Source organism: Echeneis naucrates, chromosome 1 (genome assembly GCF_900963305.1).
Source record: "Echeneis naucrates chromosome 1, fEcheNa1.1, whole genome shotgun sequence".
Lineage (NCBI taxonomy): Eukaryota > Metazoa > Chordata > Actinopteri > Carangiformes > Echeneidae > Echeneis > Echeneis naucrates.
Window position 1 is genome coordinate 2,713,306 of NC_042511.1, and position 17,613 is coordinate 2,730,918.

Below are 17,613 nucleotides of genomic sequence, written 5' to 3' on the forward strand. Positions count from 1 at the left end.
ATCTTTGAGAATTATAATAATTCCTCACATTTTTACACCTGATGCAAACACTTGAGTTTGTGCTACTTGTAGCGTGTTTCTGTTTTGGTTTTTTTTGTTTGTTTTTTTTGGTTGCATTGAATTTGCAGTTGATTTTGTCTGAATTTGCACACGTCTGATGTTGCAGGGCTTTGACCTTTCTGGGCCACCATAGAAAACATTTTTATTTATTTTTTTTTTTTTTTCTAAGACCAGGTTTCACATACAGATTCAGTATTTTTATTTAAAGCAAAAAACCTGAACAGGTTTATAAAAACTGATCCAAAGTTGGGAACCCTAATCCATAAAGCCAACACACAGCAACAAATTAAGAGGTGAAGGAAGTCCTGATATCACATTTGAAAACAGACGCAGCTGAAAAGGAAAGTCAGCAGCAGCCATGATGGCGCTCGCTGACCACCAGGTGATGTGCTGCATAGCACTTGAGACATGTTTGTAGCGTACAACAGTCGCCTAAGGATGCAAGCAAGGGAGACAAAGATAGCGCAGGTTGCCATTTCGCCAGAGCATTTTTTTGTGTGTGTGTGTGTTTGTGTGTTTGTACTCTGGTTCTAGGCCATGGCCTACTGCGCTGCGCTACATAACTATTTCCCCTCCAAGTCAAAAGTGAGAGTTGCAGTTTTCTGTTTCTCTCTCTCTCTCTCTCTCTCACTGTCTGTGTCTGTCTCTCTCGCCCTGTTGCTAGGCTAAGAGGAGGCCACTGGGATTACACTCTAAAAATAAGGTGTCCCTGATACTCTTCTCCTCTGATCCATCTCAATCAGGCCCTTACAGTCCTCACACCTCAGTCTGCCTGTCTCTTTATGCATTATTGTTTTCACTGCTTATCTGCATATTCATCCTTTTGTGTGTTTCTGGCTGCACGCAGCCACAATGATGATGTATGGCGAGAACAATAGGTGATCTAAATAATGGGAGGGAGACAAGTAAAGAGAAAATGTGAGACACATGAGATTGACAGAAGTTGTGAATGTGCACAGTGCTGGATGTCAGAGAGGCTGGGCAGAGGTGTGGGGGAGGGGAGCATTTACCTCCAGGGAGAAAGAGAGAGAAGTTTTAATGTAGAATAAAGGAAATGTATAATGTATATATGATAAATTTAAGCATGAATCTGCCCTAGTTTCGGATCTCAAAAAAAGAGAAGGCGATCAAAGGAAAGTCAGGGAGAACCAGAAAAAGTGCTGTTGGTATTTCCATAGATGAAATCTGTCCTTTTGGAAACATGCGGCCTGTCGACTACAGCAGATTCTATTCACATTCATGCTTCGGACAAACAGAAGTAAGAAGTTACTAATTTATTTGAAGCAGATTTGGGTTCCCTGTAATCCTCTTCAGTCAGCTGCCCTCAGCTCCTCTGTCTATTCAGCATCTTGGCTTGAGGGACAACAGTCACGAATGAAAAGTAAACAATTGGTCTGAACAGGGAATGATGCTTTTCCTACTCAAAAGCAAAGAGGTGACAATGTACGCGGTGGACGGACTGCATGAACTCTGAGTTATTTTGGTGTTTGGTGTTTAGGCGAGGTTAGGTGTTTTATGTGCTGAGACACATGAAAGCAGAAGAAACTAATATTTTAAAAAACATATCTTATCATTATTTATATTCCAGTATCTGATCTGCAGGTAATCACGAATACACGAAGCTTGAAGTGGGGCGATATTGGTGAAGGACCAATCCTCAAATTGTTATTCCTCGTTTATGATTGGAACAAGCTTGTCAGCTCTCAGTTCTTTGGTAGTTTAATATGTGGATCTATATGAACAACAGCTTGACTGTGTTTTACTTTTAATCTAATCTATCTCCCTCTTTCCTTGTCCTAGGCCTGAGCAACATTATAGGAATCATTGTCTACATATCAGCCAACGCTGGGGACCCTTCCAAGAGCGACTCCAAGAAGAACAGCTACTCCTACGGCTGGTCCTTCTACTTTGGCGCCCTCTCCTTTATCATGGCCGAAATGGTGGGCGTGCTGGCTGTGCACATGTTCATCGACCGCCATCGGGAGTTGCGCGTGGGGGCGCGAGCCGCCGACTACCTCCAAGGTGCGGCCATCACGCGCATCCCCAGCTACCGTTACCGCTACCGACACCGCTCACGCTCTTCGTCCCGCTCAACCGATCCCTCGCACTCCCGCGAGGCGTCACCAGTGGGCCTGAAGGCCTTCGGGACCTTGCCTTCCACCGAGCTGTCCATGTACACGCTGCCCAAGGGCCAATCGGGCACCCCGACAGCCACCTATAACTCCACTGAGAGGGACCACAACTTCCTGCAGGTCCACAACTGCATCCAGAAGGACCTGAAAGACTCAGGCGGCCACAGCAACACCGCCAACCGACGTACCACACCTGTATGAAACACAGAGAGGGCCCTGGGACACTGGAAAAAAAAGAAAAAAAAAAAAAGAAATCTGAGGGAATCTGGGGGGAGGCGGCAAAACAAAGTTCACGGTGTAAGGAGAAACAGGAGTAGAAGGGGGCTTGAAGAGATTGATGGAGCGAGGGTGAGCCACAGGATCTGAGCGCTTCACAGCACCTCCGAAGATCAAAGTTTAAATAAAAGGAACGAAAAAAATGCATAAAAAAAGAAACATGCATGATTTTCCCATCTACCATTGTTTAACGAGTTTTGAACATGTTTATAAAGATTTGAGAGGGAGGATGGGGAAAGAGGAGTCAGGGGGGAGGGGAGGGGAGGGGAGGGGAGGAAGGCGGCTGGGCGGGGGGGGTGGTGGTGGTGGTGGTTGTCTCAGGGCTGTGGAAACCATGGAGTGATGGGCGCGGCCAGACTGCCTGTTTAAAGGTGAACTTTATATTTTATACTCTTCCTCAGTCTGATGAAAAAGGGGTGTAGTTTTCCCCTTGGCCCCGCCTATGATCTCCGCCCTCGCACTACCAACCCACAAGCCCCCCCTGCACACACACACGCACACACACGCACACACACACACACACACACACACACACACACACACACACACACACACACACACCCTAACCTCCCTTACAACCCACTCCTTTCTTTAGTTGCTGTATCTTCTTGATTTCATTCTTTATTCGCATTAATACTGTGAACCATTGCGGTGTGAGATTTTAGCAGGGAGCAATTCTGGCCGCAAAAAAAAAACAAAAAAACAAAACAAAACAAAAAAAAGTTAATATATGTATTGATTATATATAAATATATAAATATATATATGTTAATAAATCATGACTAGACTTCCCTGGTGCAAAAATATCAAGGAAAAAAAAAATAAAAAGAAAACAATGTTACTTACAAGTGAAACTAAATCAAGTCGTCACAGAAACCAAACCAAGATGGAGGATTCATTGTGACTAGCCCTTTTGAAAGGCAAAGGCATCTGCCTACTTGATAAACTGATCCTGGTTAGTACTAGACACATTATCACATTCTTTTACAAAAAATTAAAACAAAAAAAAAAAAAAAAAACTTTTGGCCTTCCGCCGAAACCCTGGCAGCCATCTTTGTTTAGGGTCAACTAGAGGTGAAAACTTGACCTCTCTTTTTTTTTTTTTTTTTTGTTTCTTCTTCTTTTTTTTTTTTCTTTTTTTTTTTTTTATGCTCCATGGCGGGGCGGAGTGACGAGAGAACTCTGGGTAATGGAGGATCTCTCTGCAAACTTGACGAAGACTGTGGACTACAAAACGTCACTACTGCCAAAGACAAAGTAGTGCGTGAGAGAACAATGGCTACCAGCGAGGTGAAGCTAAGTGACTCCAAAAAATTAAGAATTTACATGCATGCTAATCAAAATCATCTGATCTGCTTTTAAGGAACCTATGTTTTGAACAATTGAACAATGACACCATGTAAGGGCAGTGGGAGTGACAAAGTAGAAATTAATATTACAGTACTGTGTCTATTTCGATTTTTCTTTTTGTTTTCTTATTTGATTTTTTTCAGTGGGTATTTTGGGGTGGGGCTTCATTACGCTGAATACAAAAAGAGCAATCTTTGGAGAGCGTATCAAGGCTTTTTTTTTTTTTTTTTTTTTTTTTTTAAATCAGAAGAAATTATCTTCTTTGCCTTTTATTTTAATTTATCAGTTCCTTTGAACTCTCACACAGCCTTAGTCTCTTTATTTGTCTCATTTTTCTTGTTCTTTGGTTTTGCGTTGTGTTGTTGTAAATGAGAATTTAAAAAAAAAAAAAAAGCATAATGTCTTTCAAGGTGCCAAAACTGAATGATTCTGAACTTGGATGCATCAATCCTGATGACGAATAAAAATTGAACCCCCATAGGGAACCGAACGAGTCATTGTCGTATTGTGTTTGGTCCAAAAACACAATGTGTATAAATGCAGAAATTTAACTCTATGCACTCCTTGGCAAAGTCTGTAGAAAATGAACATTATTGTAGGTCTTAATTTGTCTGTCTTTTGCCTCGAAGACTGCAAAACAACAGCACAGATCAGTACAAAGCTGCTACTAGCTAGCTGACCAACAAATAAAAGCGATGCAAAATATGTTTTCTTATATTGTTTCTTAACTTAAAGTCCATGCCATCACTTAGTCAGCTGTACCTTTCACTTCGGTATCACGTCCATGTTTCAGTAGAAACTGGGGCTGTCGTAGCATACAATGATATGATACATGCATCGTAATAAACCTGCCTCTGCTTTTATTTCTTGTGCCAAACTGATGCTGATGATGTTCTGATGTTTTCATCTTAGTGGGTCACTGGTAACAAAAACAGCACTATGTTGTATTTGGGCAGAACCTCATCTGTCGGGGCGGGGGGTGTCGTCGCAACATGTTGGGAGGACTTTATTAACACTGCTGTTTTTAATCCGTTGATAATGATACACATTGAGCCCCTTATCCTTTGTCTTTCTCTGATTTTTTTTTATTCACTCTGTCACTTTCAGGGGGTCACTGTCAGTCATTCACTCCTCAAATTCGCATCCTTGTTCATGTAGTCATCCCGATCTCTGTCCCCTGTTCTTGTCAGTCACTCCCTCTCTATGTCCCTGTTGGCTGGCCAGCTGTAGAATAAATGTCAAATCCTTCAACATCAGCCTCAATGTCCTGCTGCATGATACTCTGTCTCTGTGTGCTCCCTCTCCTTCTCTCCCACTCTTTCTCTTTCTCTATCCCTCCTTCCCTCCTTCGCTCTCCCCTCCCCTGGTGCGATGATCAAAGTGGCTTACATGTCTCTCTGCAGCACCGCTGTGATCACTGAAGAGAGGCGAGCGAGGAAGGAGGGAGGAGAGAGAAAAGGGAGTGGAGGGAGCAGTTGCTCGGCCTGATTCGAGCGGCATCACGCTGCCCCCGTCTGGTGTGGAGGTACATGATGATTTTTCTCCTAAAGGTGTTCGAGCACGATGACTTCACCCAAGTTCTCTCTCCTACAGCAGTGTGTTTCAGCACCGAAAGTGTGGCGGAAGGTAAACTCAGATGACTTTACTTAAAAGGTTAATATCAGTATGACTCTGAACAAGTATGGGTGCTGCCCATCTAATTATGGAGTATAACAGCAAGAAATCAGGTTGTTCATCAATAAATAAAACTATACTGAAGGCTAAATGAATATTTTCAGATTTAAAGGATTCATTTTGCGCTAATGCAAATAAATACTAATTCAGTTGCTACTTACTCATTTTCATTTTACAAATATGTGGAGATAAAAATAGATAGAGATAAGTTACAATTGTGTTCAAACACTCTACTTGCTAGCTGTGAGCTCAAATGTTTATGAATTCTTACAATTTATTTAGGTTTTATATGCCATTTGTATTAATAACGTCAGCTCTACACCGCATAGTCACATTAAAAGTATGTTATCAGACAAAAGTAGGGAATAGAGTTCAGCATCCTTAAAATTCTGAACAAAAACAACTTAAGAACAATTCAGGATACGAACGGTCGTTTGTGGAACGTAACTTGTTTGTAAGCTGGGGAGTGTCTTTACAGCCAACCCCGCCAGTCACACAATATAAGCACTGATAGGATGAAAATGTAACGTAAGTAATGTAAAGATAAAGGCAACGTGACTGTTCTGCTTTTATTTCATGAGACTGTAGGAAGGGACTGCTTCTAGCCGACAAATAGTCTGGCACACATCCCCATAAAATAAAAAACCTTTTCTGTGGATTAATCAGATATATTTTAACTAAGGCGATGTATTATTTCAGGTCTTTATGCTAAGGTCAGCTCTTAGCTTGAGCTAAGATGACAGGCAACCAAACTACCCTTCGCATAAAATAAGCAAACAAGTGTTGAACTATTCCTTTCAGGTGTATCAAGCAAAAATGATTGGCAATTACAGATTGAATTGTTTCATGGCAGAAAGTGTTATTTCCAAAAAAAAAAAAAAAAAAAAAAGCTTGAAATTTTCAATACAGCATAATTAAAGGAGGCATACATTTCTTTGCCATGTGAACGCTAATTTCTGTTTGGGTCTCCGATTGGACAAGGATATCATGTCTGCAGAAAGCAATCTAACGAAACATTCTGCTGTTACGCAGGTGAGCTTGGAGGCATCGCGGCTGATTTTTGTCATGCTGCAGTTCAGACAGGAGGGTAGCAGATTTAGGGGAACAGCTGCTGTGTCCTCGCTCACCTGCAATTAGCAAGCTTTTTAGGTCACGGACAGTTAGGGGCTATGGAACAAGCCATGCTTAGACAGACACACACACACACACAGAGCAAGAGAGTGAGAGACCAAGGTTGATGTCAGCTCACTTTAAATTCAGTGAAATGCGCACATTAATATGAGTTATGTATAATTTGGTTTGTCAGATTGGGGAAATAGGAGAGAACGTCGCCAGACAGACAGAGAGCTGATCTGCAGGAACAGAGTGCGAGAGAAACTGAAAAAAGAGCGTAGGGGTAAGATACAAGCTGCAACTCTTCGCCCTCTGCTCAGGCTGTGCCATGAATACAAAACTCTGCGTTAGTGTTTGTTTGGGTGAGGAGCACTGCGGTGAAATATAGCCGAAATAAAGCCCTGATGTCCCGAGGCAGACTTAGACCTTGCACAGATATGATGTGAATAGATGCACGGATTGGTGCGCTGGGGGCAATCACAGTTGATTTTGTATTTTAGTTGCCTTTATGTATGCTTTATGTAATTGATGCAAAAGAGCACAGGGAACATAATTTGACATCCAACTGTTGATAAATCAGGTTTCATACTAAGTTTGGTAGTTTTGTTATTGAGAAGGTTTTCAGTGCAGCAGCTCAGGCTCTGCCTTCAAATTAAATCACTTTTACAGGTCTCATAATCCAAAAGTGCAAAGTCCATGACATTTTTTTGATTATAAACCAAGTCCAGGTTTTATGTTGGTGCTGTAAAGCTATCAACACGCTCAGTCGACAGAGAAACCTCTAATCAGAAACTCAGCCATAAAATGGACCATCAGGGCTACTGTAACTTTGCAGTGTCCCAATGGCACGCCCGCCTGGAGCAACAATCCAAGCTTGCTGGATTTCAGTTTTTCTGAAATCCGATACATTTAATCACTCCGAAACCAGTCAGGCTGTTACGAGAAGAGAATCAGGTCCTCTCTTTGCATCGGCTGACTATTCTGTTGTGACCTGAGAGAGGCCAGAGAGAAAAGATGTCAAACTACAGTGAGAAATAGATCTCCTCAAAGACTAAAACATGGTTCCTTTAATTGATGATAATTAATTAAAGGTCCCATATTTAATGAATAAGAATTGACTTATTGGAACCACTTAAAGCTTAATTCATGGTTCAGAGATCTGCTGTAGGTTTCTGCAAATGTTGCCTTGGACATAGGTATTCTGCTGCACCACCTTCAAAGTGCGCAGTGTGTAAATGGGGATGCAAGATAAAGCAGTTGAAACTTTGTATGTAAAGTCATGACTGGTGGCCAATCAGTTGTTAGACCTTCCACTTTAATGCACAGAAGTCTATGCATTTAAATTGCATCATCATCGCTGGCCTCTACGCCGCATGCCTTTACAGATTTTCTTTTAATCTTTTCATAAGTGCACAGAAAAATAATGGTGATAAGAGCACGAGGTATCCCTCTGCTGTATGGCTGCACAAAGGCACATTGTAAGGGCAGTAAAGAAGGCCATAGCATCACTGCAGCAGTGCAGTGCCCACTGGGGCCATGCAATATAAAATACAAGCACTTAGACTTTAAATAAGAGCACCCACCTAATGGCACATGTAAGCATTAATATGTAATGTATTACCAGCCTTAAAATATTCTTTAGTGGCCTGCTGAATACTGCAAAAAGACTATGCATTAATTACTGCACATTATAAGGTAGTGTTTAATGTTTCTACCTTCTCCTCACGATGAGTCCAACCAAACTTTGGAGAAAACTATGCTGTCAAAATGCATCCCACTATCATGAAGCATCATAAATTTGGTCTCAATCACTCACTACGGAGCTCAACTTCGCGGTGACCACTTTTGCCCTCTCTTGTGGCTGAGAGGTGAACAGCAGATTTTCCTGCTGTGCCGGGCGCCTGAACACGTTTTGACTGTTAATAACTTTAAGTGATTGACTGCGTTCAGATGATATCGATGACTGAGTACAATGAGAGAGCCACCGAAATAGACTGAGCCTGACGTTCCTTGTGATATCAGACCACCCGTTTCAATATCTGTGGAAATGAAGAAGTCTCTCCCAAAGCAATAAGCAACAGCCCACACTTCATCCTGTGATGTTATTAAGTGATACTCCCAAGAGTTGATGCTCCATTTCAAATGATAGAAGACAGACTGTGGGAGGCAGCTCAAGCGCTCGCAGTGATTTTCCAGCGATACTCAGGAGCTTGTATCACATCTTTACGTCAGTGAATGTTATTTACATTACATTACATTACACATTTATACGCTCAATGTTGGGTACTGATGTAAAAACCTACATAACGGTACACAAGGCGCTGAAGTGTGACAAATAACGCTGCTATTATTTAAAGTTTGTTTCAAAATTCCTGGAAGGAAAAAAAGATAGAAAACATGGGCAGGAACTGCAATACACTCAAAAACACAACAGACGTGTAAGAAACACAACAACAGGAAGGACAAAAAGAACGAGCATTAGATCCTAATTGCTATAATTATGATCACCCACTCAAGGAGTACAAAAACAGTGCTGCAATAACAATTACAAGTTGTTAAATACTGATTTAACAACTTCATTGCAATTCAGTTTTCATTGTTGTCTTCCTTCATGTATCATCAAATAACCTAATACGTTCTGGAATAAATTAAACATTTCCCAACTGGTGATAGGAAATGGCTAAAGATGGCTGATACAAAAGACTGACAGAAAGGATAATCAAAAAAAAGAAAGAAAAAAAAAAAAGCCACGACTGTCTCATCATCATCACAAGAACAGTCACTTTCAATGTAGCGCATAATGAGATAAAAACCATTGTGTCTGACTTGAACCTTGTGTACCCTCATTTGAATGGCGGCAGCTGGTGTGAGAGGCAGGAAGAGAACAAGGCTGCAGCTTTGACCTGGTTTGAAAGGGACGGCACTGATTAAAACGTTGATTACTGGTTCTAAGCGCCGAACTGAGGACATGACTGAAATGATGTGCAAGCGCTGCAGCTGTAGAGGTAACAAGAGACAGAGGGGCAATGTCAGAAGGATGAGTTTTTCAAAAAAGCAGCAAACAAGGGAGGAACTGATAAACACTGAGACAGAGACAAAATGTTGGAACAAGTGAGAAACAGATGGAGAGAGACGAGGAAGGAAGATGAAGTCAGAATCAAAGTGACATTGAGATAAAAAGAAAACATGAAAAGGGGATGGTGGGAAATAATAAATAACAGTGATTTCTAAACCACAGCTCCACCTAAACTCAAGGCTGAAATTTATACCAAACAATGGAAGTGAAGTTCACGATCTGCTGTTCTTTCCATGTTGCATTGAAGTTTGTTTTTTTTTCCATTTTGGTAATGACTTGTTAAAAAGTTACTTTGAAAATAAAACCTACTATCTGTGCACAGAGAGGGGACAAGGAGATAAGAGAAAACACGACCAGTCAAAGAAGAACAACTTTATTCATTGGTGTACGAAGATATTCTTAGAAGAAATTCTCTGCAGCAGAGCACATAAAAAGGAACTTGGATTTTCTTTGAATCACCTCACAACCCCTATAAAGAATGGTCAAAATCTCCAAATAGAAATTCTCTGCCTATTGGCGAAAAGTCATAGTGTGTGTGTTTGAGTGGTGGGAGTGGGTCTAGCCTGGACTTAGGTTCTGGATGGTCTCCCGGCGCTCTTGGTACAGAGAGTGGAAAGCCCGGGCTAAACTGAGGAGCAGTGCATCACAGTTCTCCATCTCCTTCTGCCAAAGACAAACATGAACACAGTCAAGTGCTGGTGTTTGTTATCAATACAGACATTGAGCATATTGGTATTTTCTTCATGCCCATTATCTGCCCACTGAACCAAATAAGGGCACAATACACAGCAGTGTGACGTATGCTAGAAAGCACTCACAGCTGCTGTCTCATGGTACTCCAACCCCTGGCTCTCGGCCCATTCCTGAGCGATGGATGCCTGTACTTCCCTTCTAGCAGACGAGTCTGACTTGTTGCCCACCAGGGCACCTGAAAGGCACAAAAATGTGCGAGTTTGTGTCAGCCCAAACCCCAACAAAAGTGACCGCCCACCTGTAACATATCTGCACTTTTAATCAAAGCCTCGTTGGATCAGACTTGTTTATCCACTACAGCACACTACTGTGACGCAAGCCTTGAAAAAATAAAAATAAAAAGAAAAGGAAAACATGTCATAGTAAAAATGTGAGAATGATTAAGAGTAACTTCTGACAGCGTGCCACAGTATTTTAGTCACCTGGAACATGGAGACCCTGACAGTGGGCGCGGACTCTCTCCATCCATTGACTGCAGTTGGCAAAAGACTGCTCGCTGGTCAGGTCAAAAACCAGGCACAGCAGAGATGGCACCCCCCACTGCGAAGGAAAGGGGTGACAGGTGATGATGAGGCAGGTTAGTACCAGTTAGTACCACATCTCTCTACTTCGGTGACAGAATAAAAAATGCTAAATGTGTTTGTACTTGTCTGTATGTGGGGACGCGGTGCACTGGATTTTGGATTTTACTTGTTTCATGCAAATGGAGAAACTCACCATTTTCTCGCAGGCCTCCACTAATGTCTCCTTCCCCGCAGAGTCTATTATGTAGAGCTCCTGGAGGGAAAAGCAGAGGAAAGAAGGGAAAGGAGGAGATGTTATACATGGTGATTTAGGCAAATTACATGCTTTTAAACTTCCTATTTTCTTTGGCAAGGCCATTAATGTTCCCGCGACAATGCTGCCCTATTGCTCACTGAATACAGATGAGAGATTAAAAATATTATAGTGACATTCAGCATGATTTAACCTGTGCTCAAAATGGCTGCTGGTTACGGAGCAGCATGGTGGAGACAGGGATGAGGAAAAGGGAATGGCTGGTCTCACCACACTGTCGTCGGTCTCTGGGATGTTGACACATTTCATCAACAGCTCCACTCCAGTTGTCTGCCGAACGCACACAAACAACACCTTAATTAGGATTTTGTTATGTAATGTAAGGCTAAAAGACCTTCATGCAGCTTCAAGCGATGCCTTTTCTGTTCTAAAATAAACATCTGTCTTTCATTTCTTTGTTTTTTTTTTGTTGTTCCTGTTGTTGTTTTGCCATGTCTGAAAATCATTTATTTTCTTTAGTGTGATTTAATCTTTTTTTTTTCCTTTTTTTTTTTTGGGGGGGGGTCCCTTCAACTTTATTCCCAAGATGCACATTGTTCACATCATATTATAGTTGTGCTTGTCTAAATAAAATGAAGAGAAGAGAAATCTTGTCAGAGCCTTGCCATGACACAGTAACACAACAAACTGGTGTCTGGTGTGAATTATTGTTCATGTCAAAACATTAGTGTTGCTAATTAGCGGCTTGGCTCAGCTTGAAAGAAAACTCTCTGTCCTGATGCTCAAATCCTGACCAAACCCTCTCTCCTGTGTATCCATTACTCTGGGTCTTATTATTCTTAATGTCTCAATAAAGATAAATGCCTTAAGGGAGTTAAGACTAAGAATGAAACAACCCCCCCCCCCCCCTTTCCAAGTCCATCAGTGAAAACAATTAAGACATATTGTGAGTCTTGGTATTTAAATCTAACAGCAGGGGATCTCATTTACACACAGTTGCTGGTTGTTTGGCTCTGGTTTGTAAGTCTCTAGTTATTTTAGCAGACGAATTTCCCTTCTGTAATTCTGAGATTTAAAACACTGACCATCTTAGGGATAGCATTGGTATTTGCTTGCATCCAAAGTTGAAAAATAATAGCAAACAAATAAAATGTTTATTTGGAATTAGGAGTGTGGAAATAAGACACAAGTAGCTGATGATGGCGGCGATGTGGTAAATCTATCAAAAGAACTTGGTGTGTTTGAAACTCGGAACAAATTTTAATACCAAGACTGAAATGGAAATTTTATAGCTGTAATAGTTCACTCTTAGGTTACTTGGGGGCATCAGAGAGAAGAATTTGGAGTTGCATTCATATCAGTAATTGTTAGTCCAATATTCAGTTTCTTTTTGGAGAAATATTTCCCAGGTAGCTAAATAAATCCAACCCATACCTGGGCCACATTGTTTGTTTCCTTTGGCCCAGTGAACATGTGGTTCCATAGCTCAGATTTGGCCCATGTACAGGGTAATTGCCAGATACGACGTCTACATTTGGACCAATTCTGGCACACACCAGCCAAAATTTACCCAGAAGCAGAGGTTTATGGGCCAGATTCAGATCGAGGGCCCAGTTATGTTTAATTTGGTATGAAAATAGACTCTTCTGCCACTAAAGACTTTAAAGGGGAGGTTGAGCTCTGTGGATCTGAGGAGTAACTGCAGAGTAACAAGTTATACTTCTCTGTGGATGTGTGACCACAAGCAACCTGCTCAGATGCAACTAATCACCTCATCCATCGTAAAGAAATCTTGATTACAGCCCCTTTAAATTTCCAAATGTTGAATGTTGTCCATGCACAGGAAGCTGCAGAAGAGTAAGGTTGGCAGCTAATGCAAGACACTTAGTGGAATGAGTGAGCGTTCGTTATGAGACCGAAATTACCAGTGACACTGCTAATGCTGCTGCAGGCACACAGCAAGAAGTTGAGATTTTTTAGGAATTAATAAAGGGCAAATAGAGGAGGTAGAATTCAGACAGGCGAGCCTAAGGAGGATATAATGAATCTGGTCCTGTCACAGATGCACCTTCTTCACAGGCTGCGAGATCTAAAGCGGTCCTAAGTGGACCAGATGGTTGCAGGCTGCCTTTTGCCACTGTGCATCCGGTGGTACGAGATCAGTGGTGACCTTGAAGAAGCAAGTTGAGGTTTCTTCACATCAGCACCAAACTCTAAATTGATCTGATCTCCTGCACTCACACTTAACTGAGCGTGTCAAATGCCAGAGACTAAAACCCTGAAAACACACACACACCCCTTCAGATGAACAGTTACCATAATCTTACACAGGAGTTCATAACAAGAATCCAGCTGTACTCATACACAAACACACGCACACACAGATGCTGCGGCGGTCCCACTTCGGAGCGGTCTAATGAGCTGGAGTGATGCATAGGAAGCCTCTTGCTGGAATGTCAATGAGGGCCTATTAGTAACAAATAAGCTTGGAATATTGCTAACGGGCCGTCTGACATTTTCAAAGGACGACGTGAGCGGAATGGCCGACAGCCTCGGCTACCCTTCAAAATCAAAAGTTGAAGAACATCAGGGATGGCTTAGGTATCTACACGAGCAGCAACTCTTCGCTGCACCATTTTTGTTTTTTCTTTTTTTTTTTTCCCTTAACATGAGACACAATGGTAAGGACGTGATATTCCCTGTTTCAATCTGCAATGAAATTTACAGACAAACTTCAACCTGAGTGTAAGCTTATGTGTTCATGATGGTGTGACACTGTTGTAAACAACATAAAGGCACAAACTTGATGAAACAATTTTTTGGGGGGGAGTGAAATCACAGTATGAAAGAACTTTATGGGTTGAGGCCAAGGCCTTACTTTACTGCTGAGAGAAATCCAACAGTTCGACACAAAATGGAAAATGTGATGGGATGGAGGCTTCATTGCAACTTATTCATCCTCTGGGAGTCATGAATACAAACTGAAAATTTTACAGAACAGAATCCAAATTCATCTTTCAGCACTAGAAATATTGTCCCCACCAATACTTAATGTGAATCTAACCAATAACAGCGTAAGCTTTTGTAAAGCTTTCTGCATTTTTCTACAGTTGGAAATTTACACTGAAAGTATGCTGCTCTCACCCTGAAAAACTAACCTCCTTTCTTTGCTTTCGTTGCTTCTGTCACTACCATTGTGGAATCCAGTTTATATAACGAAATCCAATATACCAATTTACTCCTGGATTTCAAATTTACAGTGAACAGCTTCAACAATTTTGAATGTGGAACTCCTCTTAAATAAAGCACTTAGCATCAAGTGAGCAATAAGTAAAAAATATTTCAACTAATATAAAGCAAGCAACTGGCTGGCTGAATGGTGTTTTAACAGTTGCATAGCAACAGCAGAGACTTTAATCAGCTCATTCCCATGGGCCTTTCCTTCAGTGCATCCAGTTAATACAGCCGTGTCTTGTGGACACAGGCTCTTGATCTACAGGTGCACAAGCTAACAGGCATTTCTCTGCACTTACTGTTTATGCAACATCCCTTTGTCATTACCCTATTTCTGATATTGCATTGATTTTTTTTACTCAATGTCAGCATGAACGCTTCTAGGCCAGTGAAATTTAGAATTGCAGCATTAATGCAGCACCCTTCTACTGTGCTAAAACTCTGTTAGTCCAACATGAAGAAACATGCACAGCATCACAAATAAGTGGTTATAGGTTTAGGTTTAGGCAGCATGGAGGGCCTCAGCACCGTTGTTGTGCGCTTGTTAAGTACCTGTTCTGGTGGCTTTCCAGAATCCTGCTGTATTAATTATCGACGTTCCTGTCACCTCGGAACCCCCCCAATACCGCTGACACAGCAAGAGCTAAACAAACAAATGCACACACACACACACTTGGCGTTTGTCCAGTGTTTCACTCACCAACCCATTCTGTACTCTAACCATTTGCAAGGCTTAATAGTAAACCCAGTAAATGTAACAAACAAATGAATGCGTTCAAACAGCTCAAGTGCATATATTGATTTTCACAAGTGAATGCATTCACTTGCGTGCACGGTGTATGCATTTAGTCTGCAGCCCTTGAAACATTGACAGAGGAAATCAGTGAGCAGCCATAACCCCATATATCACAGAGTGAGGTTAATGACACGGTTCCCTACCTCATGTGGATTAGCATAAATAATGTAGATTAGCCTACTCTGCATCAGCATTAATTTGGTACATTATGCTGTCTTGCACTTCAGTGATTCCTGAGGTAGACCTCTGCAGGTCCTTGAAAAACTCACTTGCCATTCAAGAAACCATAGTATATAATATTACCTTGATTTTTAGTGATCATTATCAGTCTTGATGATTTACAGCTAATTCATAATTGCATCTTGGGTAAAGTAAAAGGCCTCACCTCAGGCAAATGACCTTAAACTAATTTGGAAGTAAGTAATAATTCTACAATTATTGATTGAGTGCCTTCAAAGTATGTGACTACACACGATTAACTGTTTAACCTTGCTCCACAACTATTTCATGACTTCCTAACTGCACAGTCTATGTCTATAAACACCTATGGGCCCTGCTAAGATCTCTACAGGTCTGAGCACTTTAGGGCTTTCCTTTAAATCTAATTCTGTAGGGCAGCTGTGTAGAAGTGTGCAGACTAAGGCAGTAGACCTCTCTGCCTATCCTGCTGCTGTAGTCTGAGGACAGCTGAATACTGGATAAATACTGTAGCACGCCGTAACACGTGTTCTCAACATACTGCTGTATGATCTGGGCTGCCAGTGATTTAGAATTCAACTTCATGAGTCACTCTTTCATATGTATTAGAAAACCCTAGGTACCCTATCCAAATGTGAAAACATAAGATCATGTCTGAATCAGTGCAAATCTCAATCCCTAAATCCATCAACCAGCTGTTTTACAAGCCAGTTCCTCTGTTGTGATTGTGTGATGTGAATATAAAAGAGAATATCCTTATTATTCTGGGCAGTGGTACTGTGCTGCACCAGCTGTTCTACTTATACAATGGGTTGGTATTTGGTATTGAATGCTCTTGCATAGCACCAGGAACTGATGATGCTCTCACCATGCTGTAGTTCTTCTGGAACAGAGTACCATCACTGTGGAACACATGAGACAGGGCACTTTTCCCAACAGCAGTGTCTCCTGCACACACACACACACACACACACACACACACACACACACACACACACACACACACACACACACACACACGGACAGAAATAGACAATACATTCAGAATCTTTGTGTGTTTCTAATTTCTCATCTTAATGGTTGCTTACAGACTGCTTTATCAACTCCATCAACATTCACTGCTTCCCCTCATAGTGCCATTGTTTAGAGTTGGTGTTGTGAAATATTCCAACAAACACAGCCCCCATTTACCAAAGTATATATGCTGTCTGTTGAGTCAGTGAGTGTTTGCTCTCAAAGAGTGGAGAAAGGCGAGCCAGCTAAACGGAACATGCGCTCCAGCCAGTGAAACCTCGCGATAGTTAAATAAATAAGTTGTGTATGTTTATAACATTTTTAGCAGCAGGTTTGTTAGTTCTAGCAGCAGCACGTTGGTTAACTTTAGCAGCAGGTTGGTTAACTTAGACAGCAGGTTGGTTAGCTTTAGCAGCAGGTTCGTAAACTTTAGCAGCAGGTTGGTTAACTTAGACAGCAGGTTGGTAAACTTTAGCAGCAGGTTGGTTAACTTAGACAGCAGGTTGGTTTTCTTTAGCAGCAGGTTCGTTAACTTAAACAGCAGGTTGGTTATCTTTAGCAGGAGGTTCGTTAACTTAAACAGCAGGTTGGTTTTCTTTAGCAGCAGGTTCGTTAACTTAAACAGCAGGTTGGTTATCTTTAGCAGCAGGTTCGTTAACTTAAACAGCAGGTAGGTTAGCTTCAGCAGCAGGTTGGTTAGCTTTAGCTCTGGTCTCAGCAGCCTTCAGTAGCATTAGGACGGTGTAAGTTGTTCACCAAAACCTCACCGACGAGCAGACATCTCGCCCTCAGCTTCACCATAGTAGCGGAAAAGCAGCAGCAGCCGTAGATAACCTCTGTGTTTCCATTTACAGTGTTTTTTGTTTTTTTGTTTTTACTGGTTCGGTGCTGCTGTTAGCATCTTCACTGTGCCTCGGCAACACGGCTACAAGGCGTCTCTTAGCAACCAGTCACGGAGGCGTTCCATTGGTCCGGTCAGTGAACACGTGTGGTGCGTAGCTACGCTATCATTGGCTGGTCATGATGACGTATAAAGCCTGTTGTGGGATTTTTTTTTCCCTGGCTTTTGACTGTCAGGCGAGTCTCATTACAAGCTGGTTGTGATATATTTGGGTGTGTAAAACTCAAACTATGGCTGCAAACTACTTAAATATAATTAT

At 41.7% G+C, this 17,613-nt stretch overlaps 3 protein-coding genes across 4 annotated transcripts in view; 2 read left to right on the plus strand and 1 right to left on the minus strand.

Annotated features, from left to right (window-relative positions):
• cacng2b (calcium channel, voltage-dependent, gamma subunit 2b) overlaps positions 1 to 2,393 on the plus strand; it is a 49,806-nt gene extending 47,413 nt beyond the window's left edge. The window contains exon 4 of the mRNA XM_029507064.1: positions 1,861 to 2,393. Within this exon, the coding sequence (XP_029362924.1) occupies positions 1,861 to 2,393 (533 nt within the window). The remainder of the gene's footprint in view (positions 1 to 1,860) is intronic.
• Positions 2,394 to 10,038: 7,645 nt separating this feature from the next.
• On the minus strand, positions 10,039 to 17,368 carry ift27 (intraflagellar transport 27 homolog (Chlamydomonas)). Of its 2 annotated transcripts, XM_029508577.1 has the most exons (7): positions 17,221 to 17,368; positions 16,308 to 16,387; positions 11,482 to 11,541; positions 11,152 to 11,211; positions 10,857 to 10,974; positions 10,500 to 10,609; positions 10,039 to 10,344 (listed from the first exon to the last, which is right to left on the minus strand). In XM_029508577.1, exons 1-7 carry the CDS (start codon positions 17,252 to 17,254, stop codon positions 10,240 to 10,242), a joined length of 567 nt encoding a protein of 188 aa, XP_029364437.1. In that variant the 5' UTR covers positions 17,255 to 17,368; the 3' UTR covers positions 10,039 to 10,239. The 2 variants fall into 2 exon arrangements, with proteins under 2 accessions (XP_029364437.1, XP_029364445.1); XM_029508585.1 differs by lacking the exon at positions 11,482 to 11,541.
• Positions 16,947 to 17,613, plus strand: part of syngr1b (synaptogyrin 1b) — a 32,900-nt gene continuing 32,233 nt past the window's right edge. The window contains exon 1 of the mRNA XM_029508546.1: positions 16,947 to 17,427. The gene's annotated coding sequence lies outside the window, so the exon portion shown is untranslated. The remainder of the gene's footprint in view (positions 17,428 to 17,613) is intronic.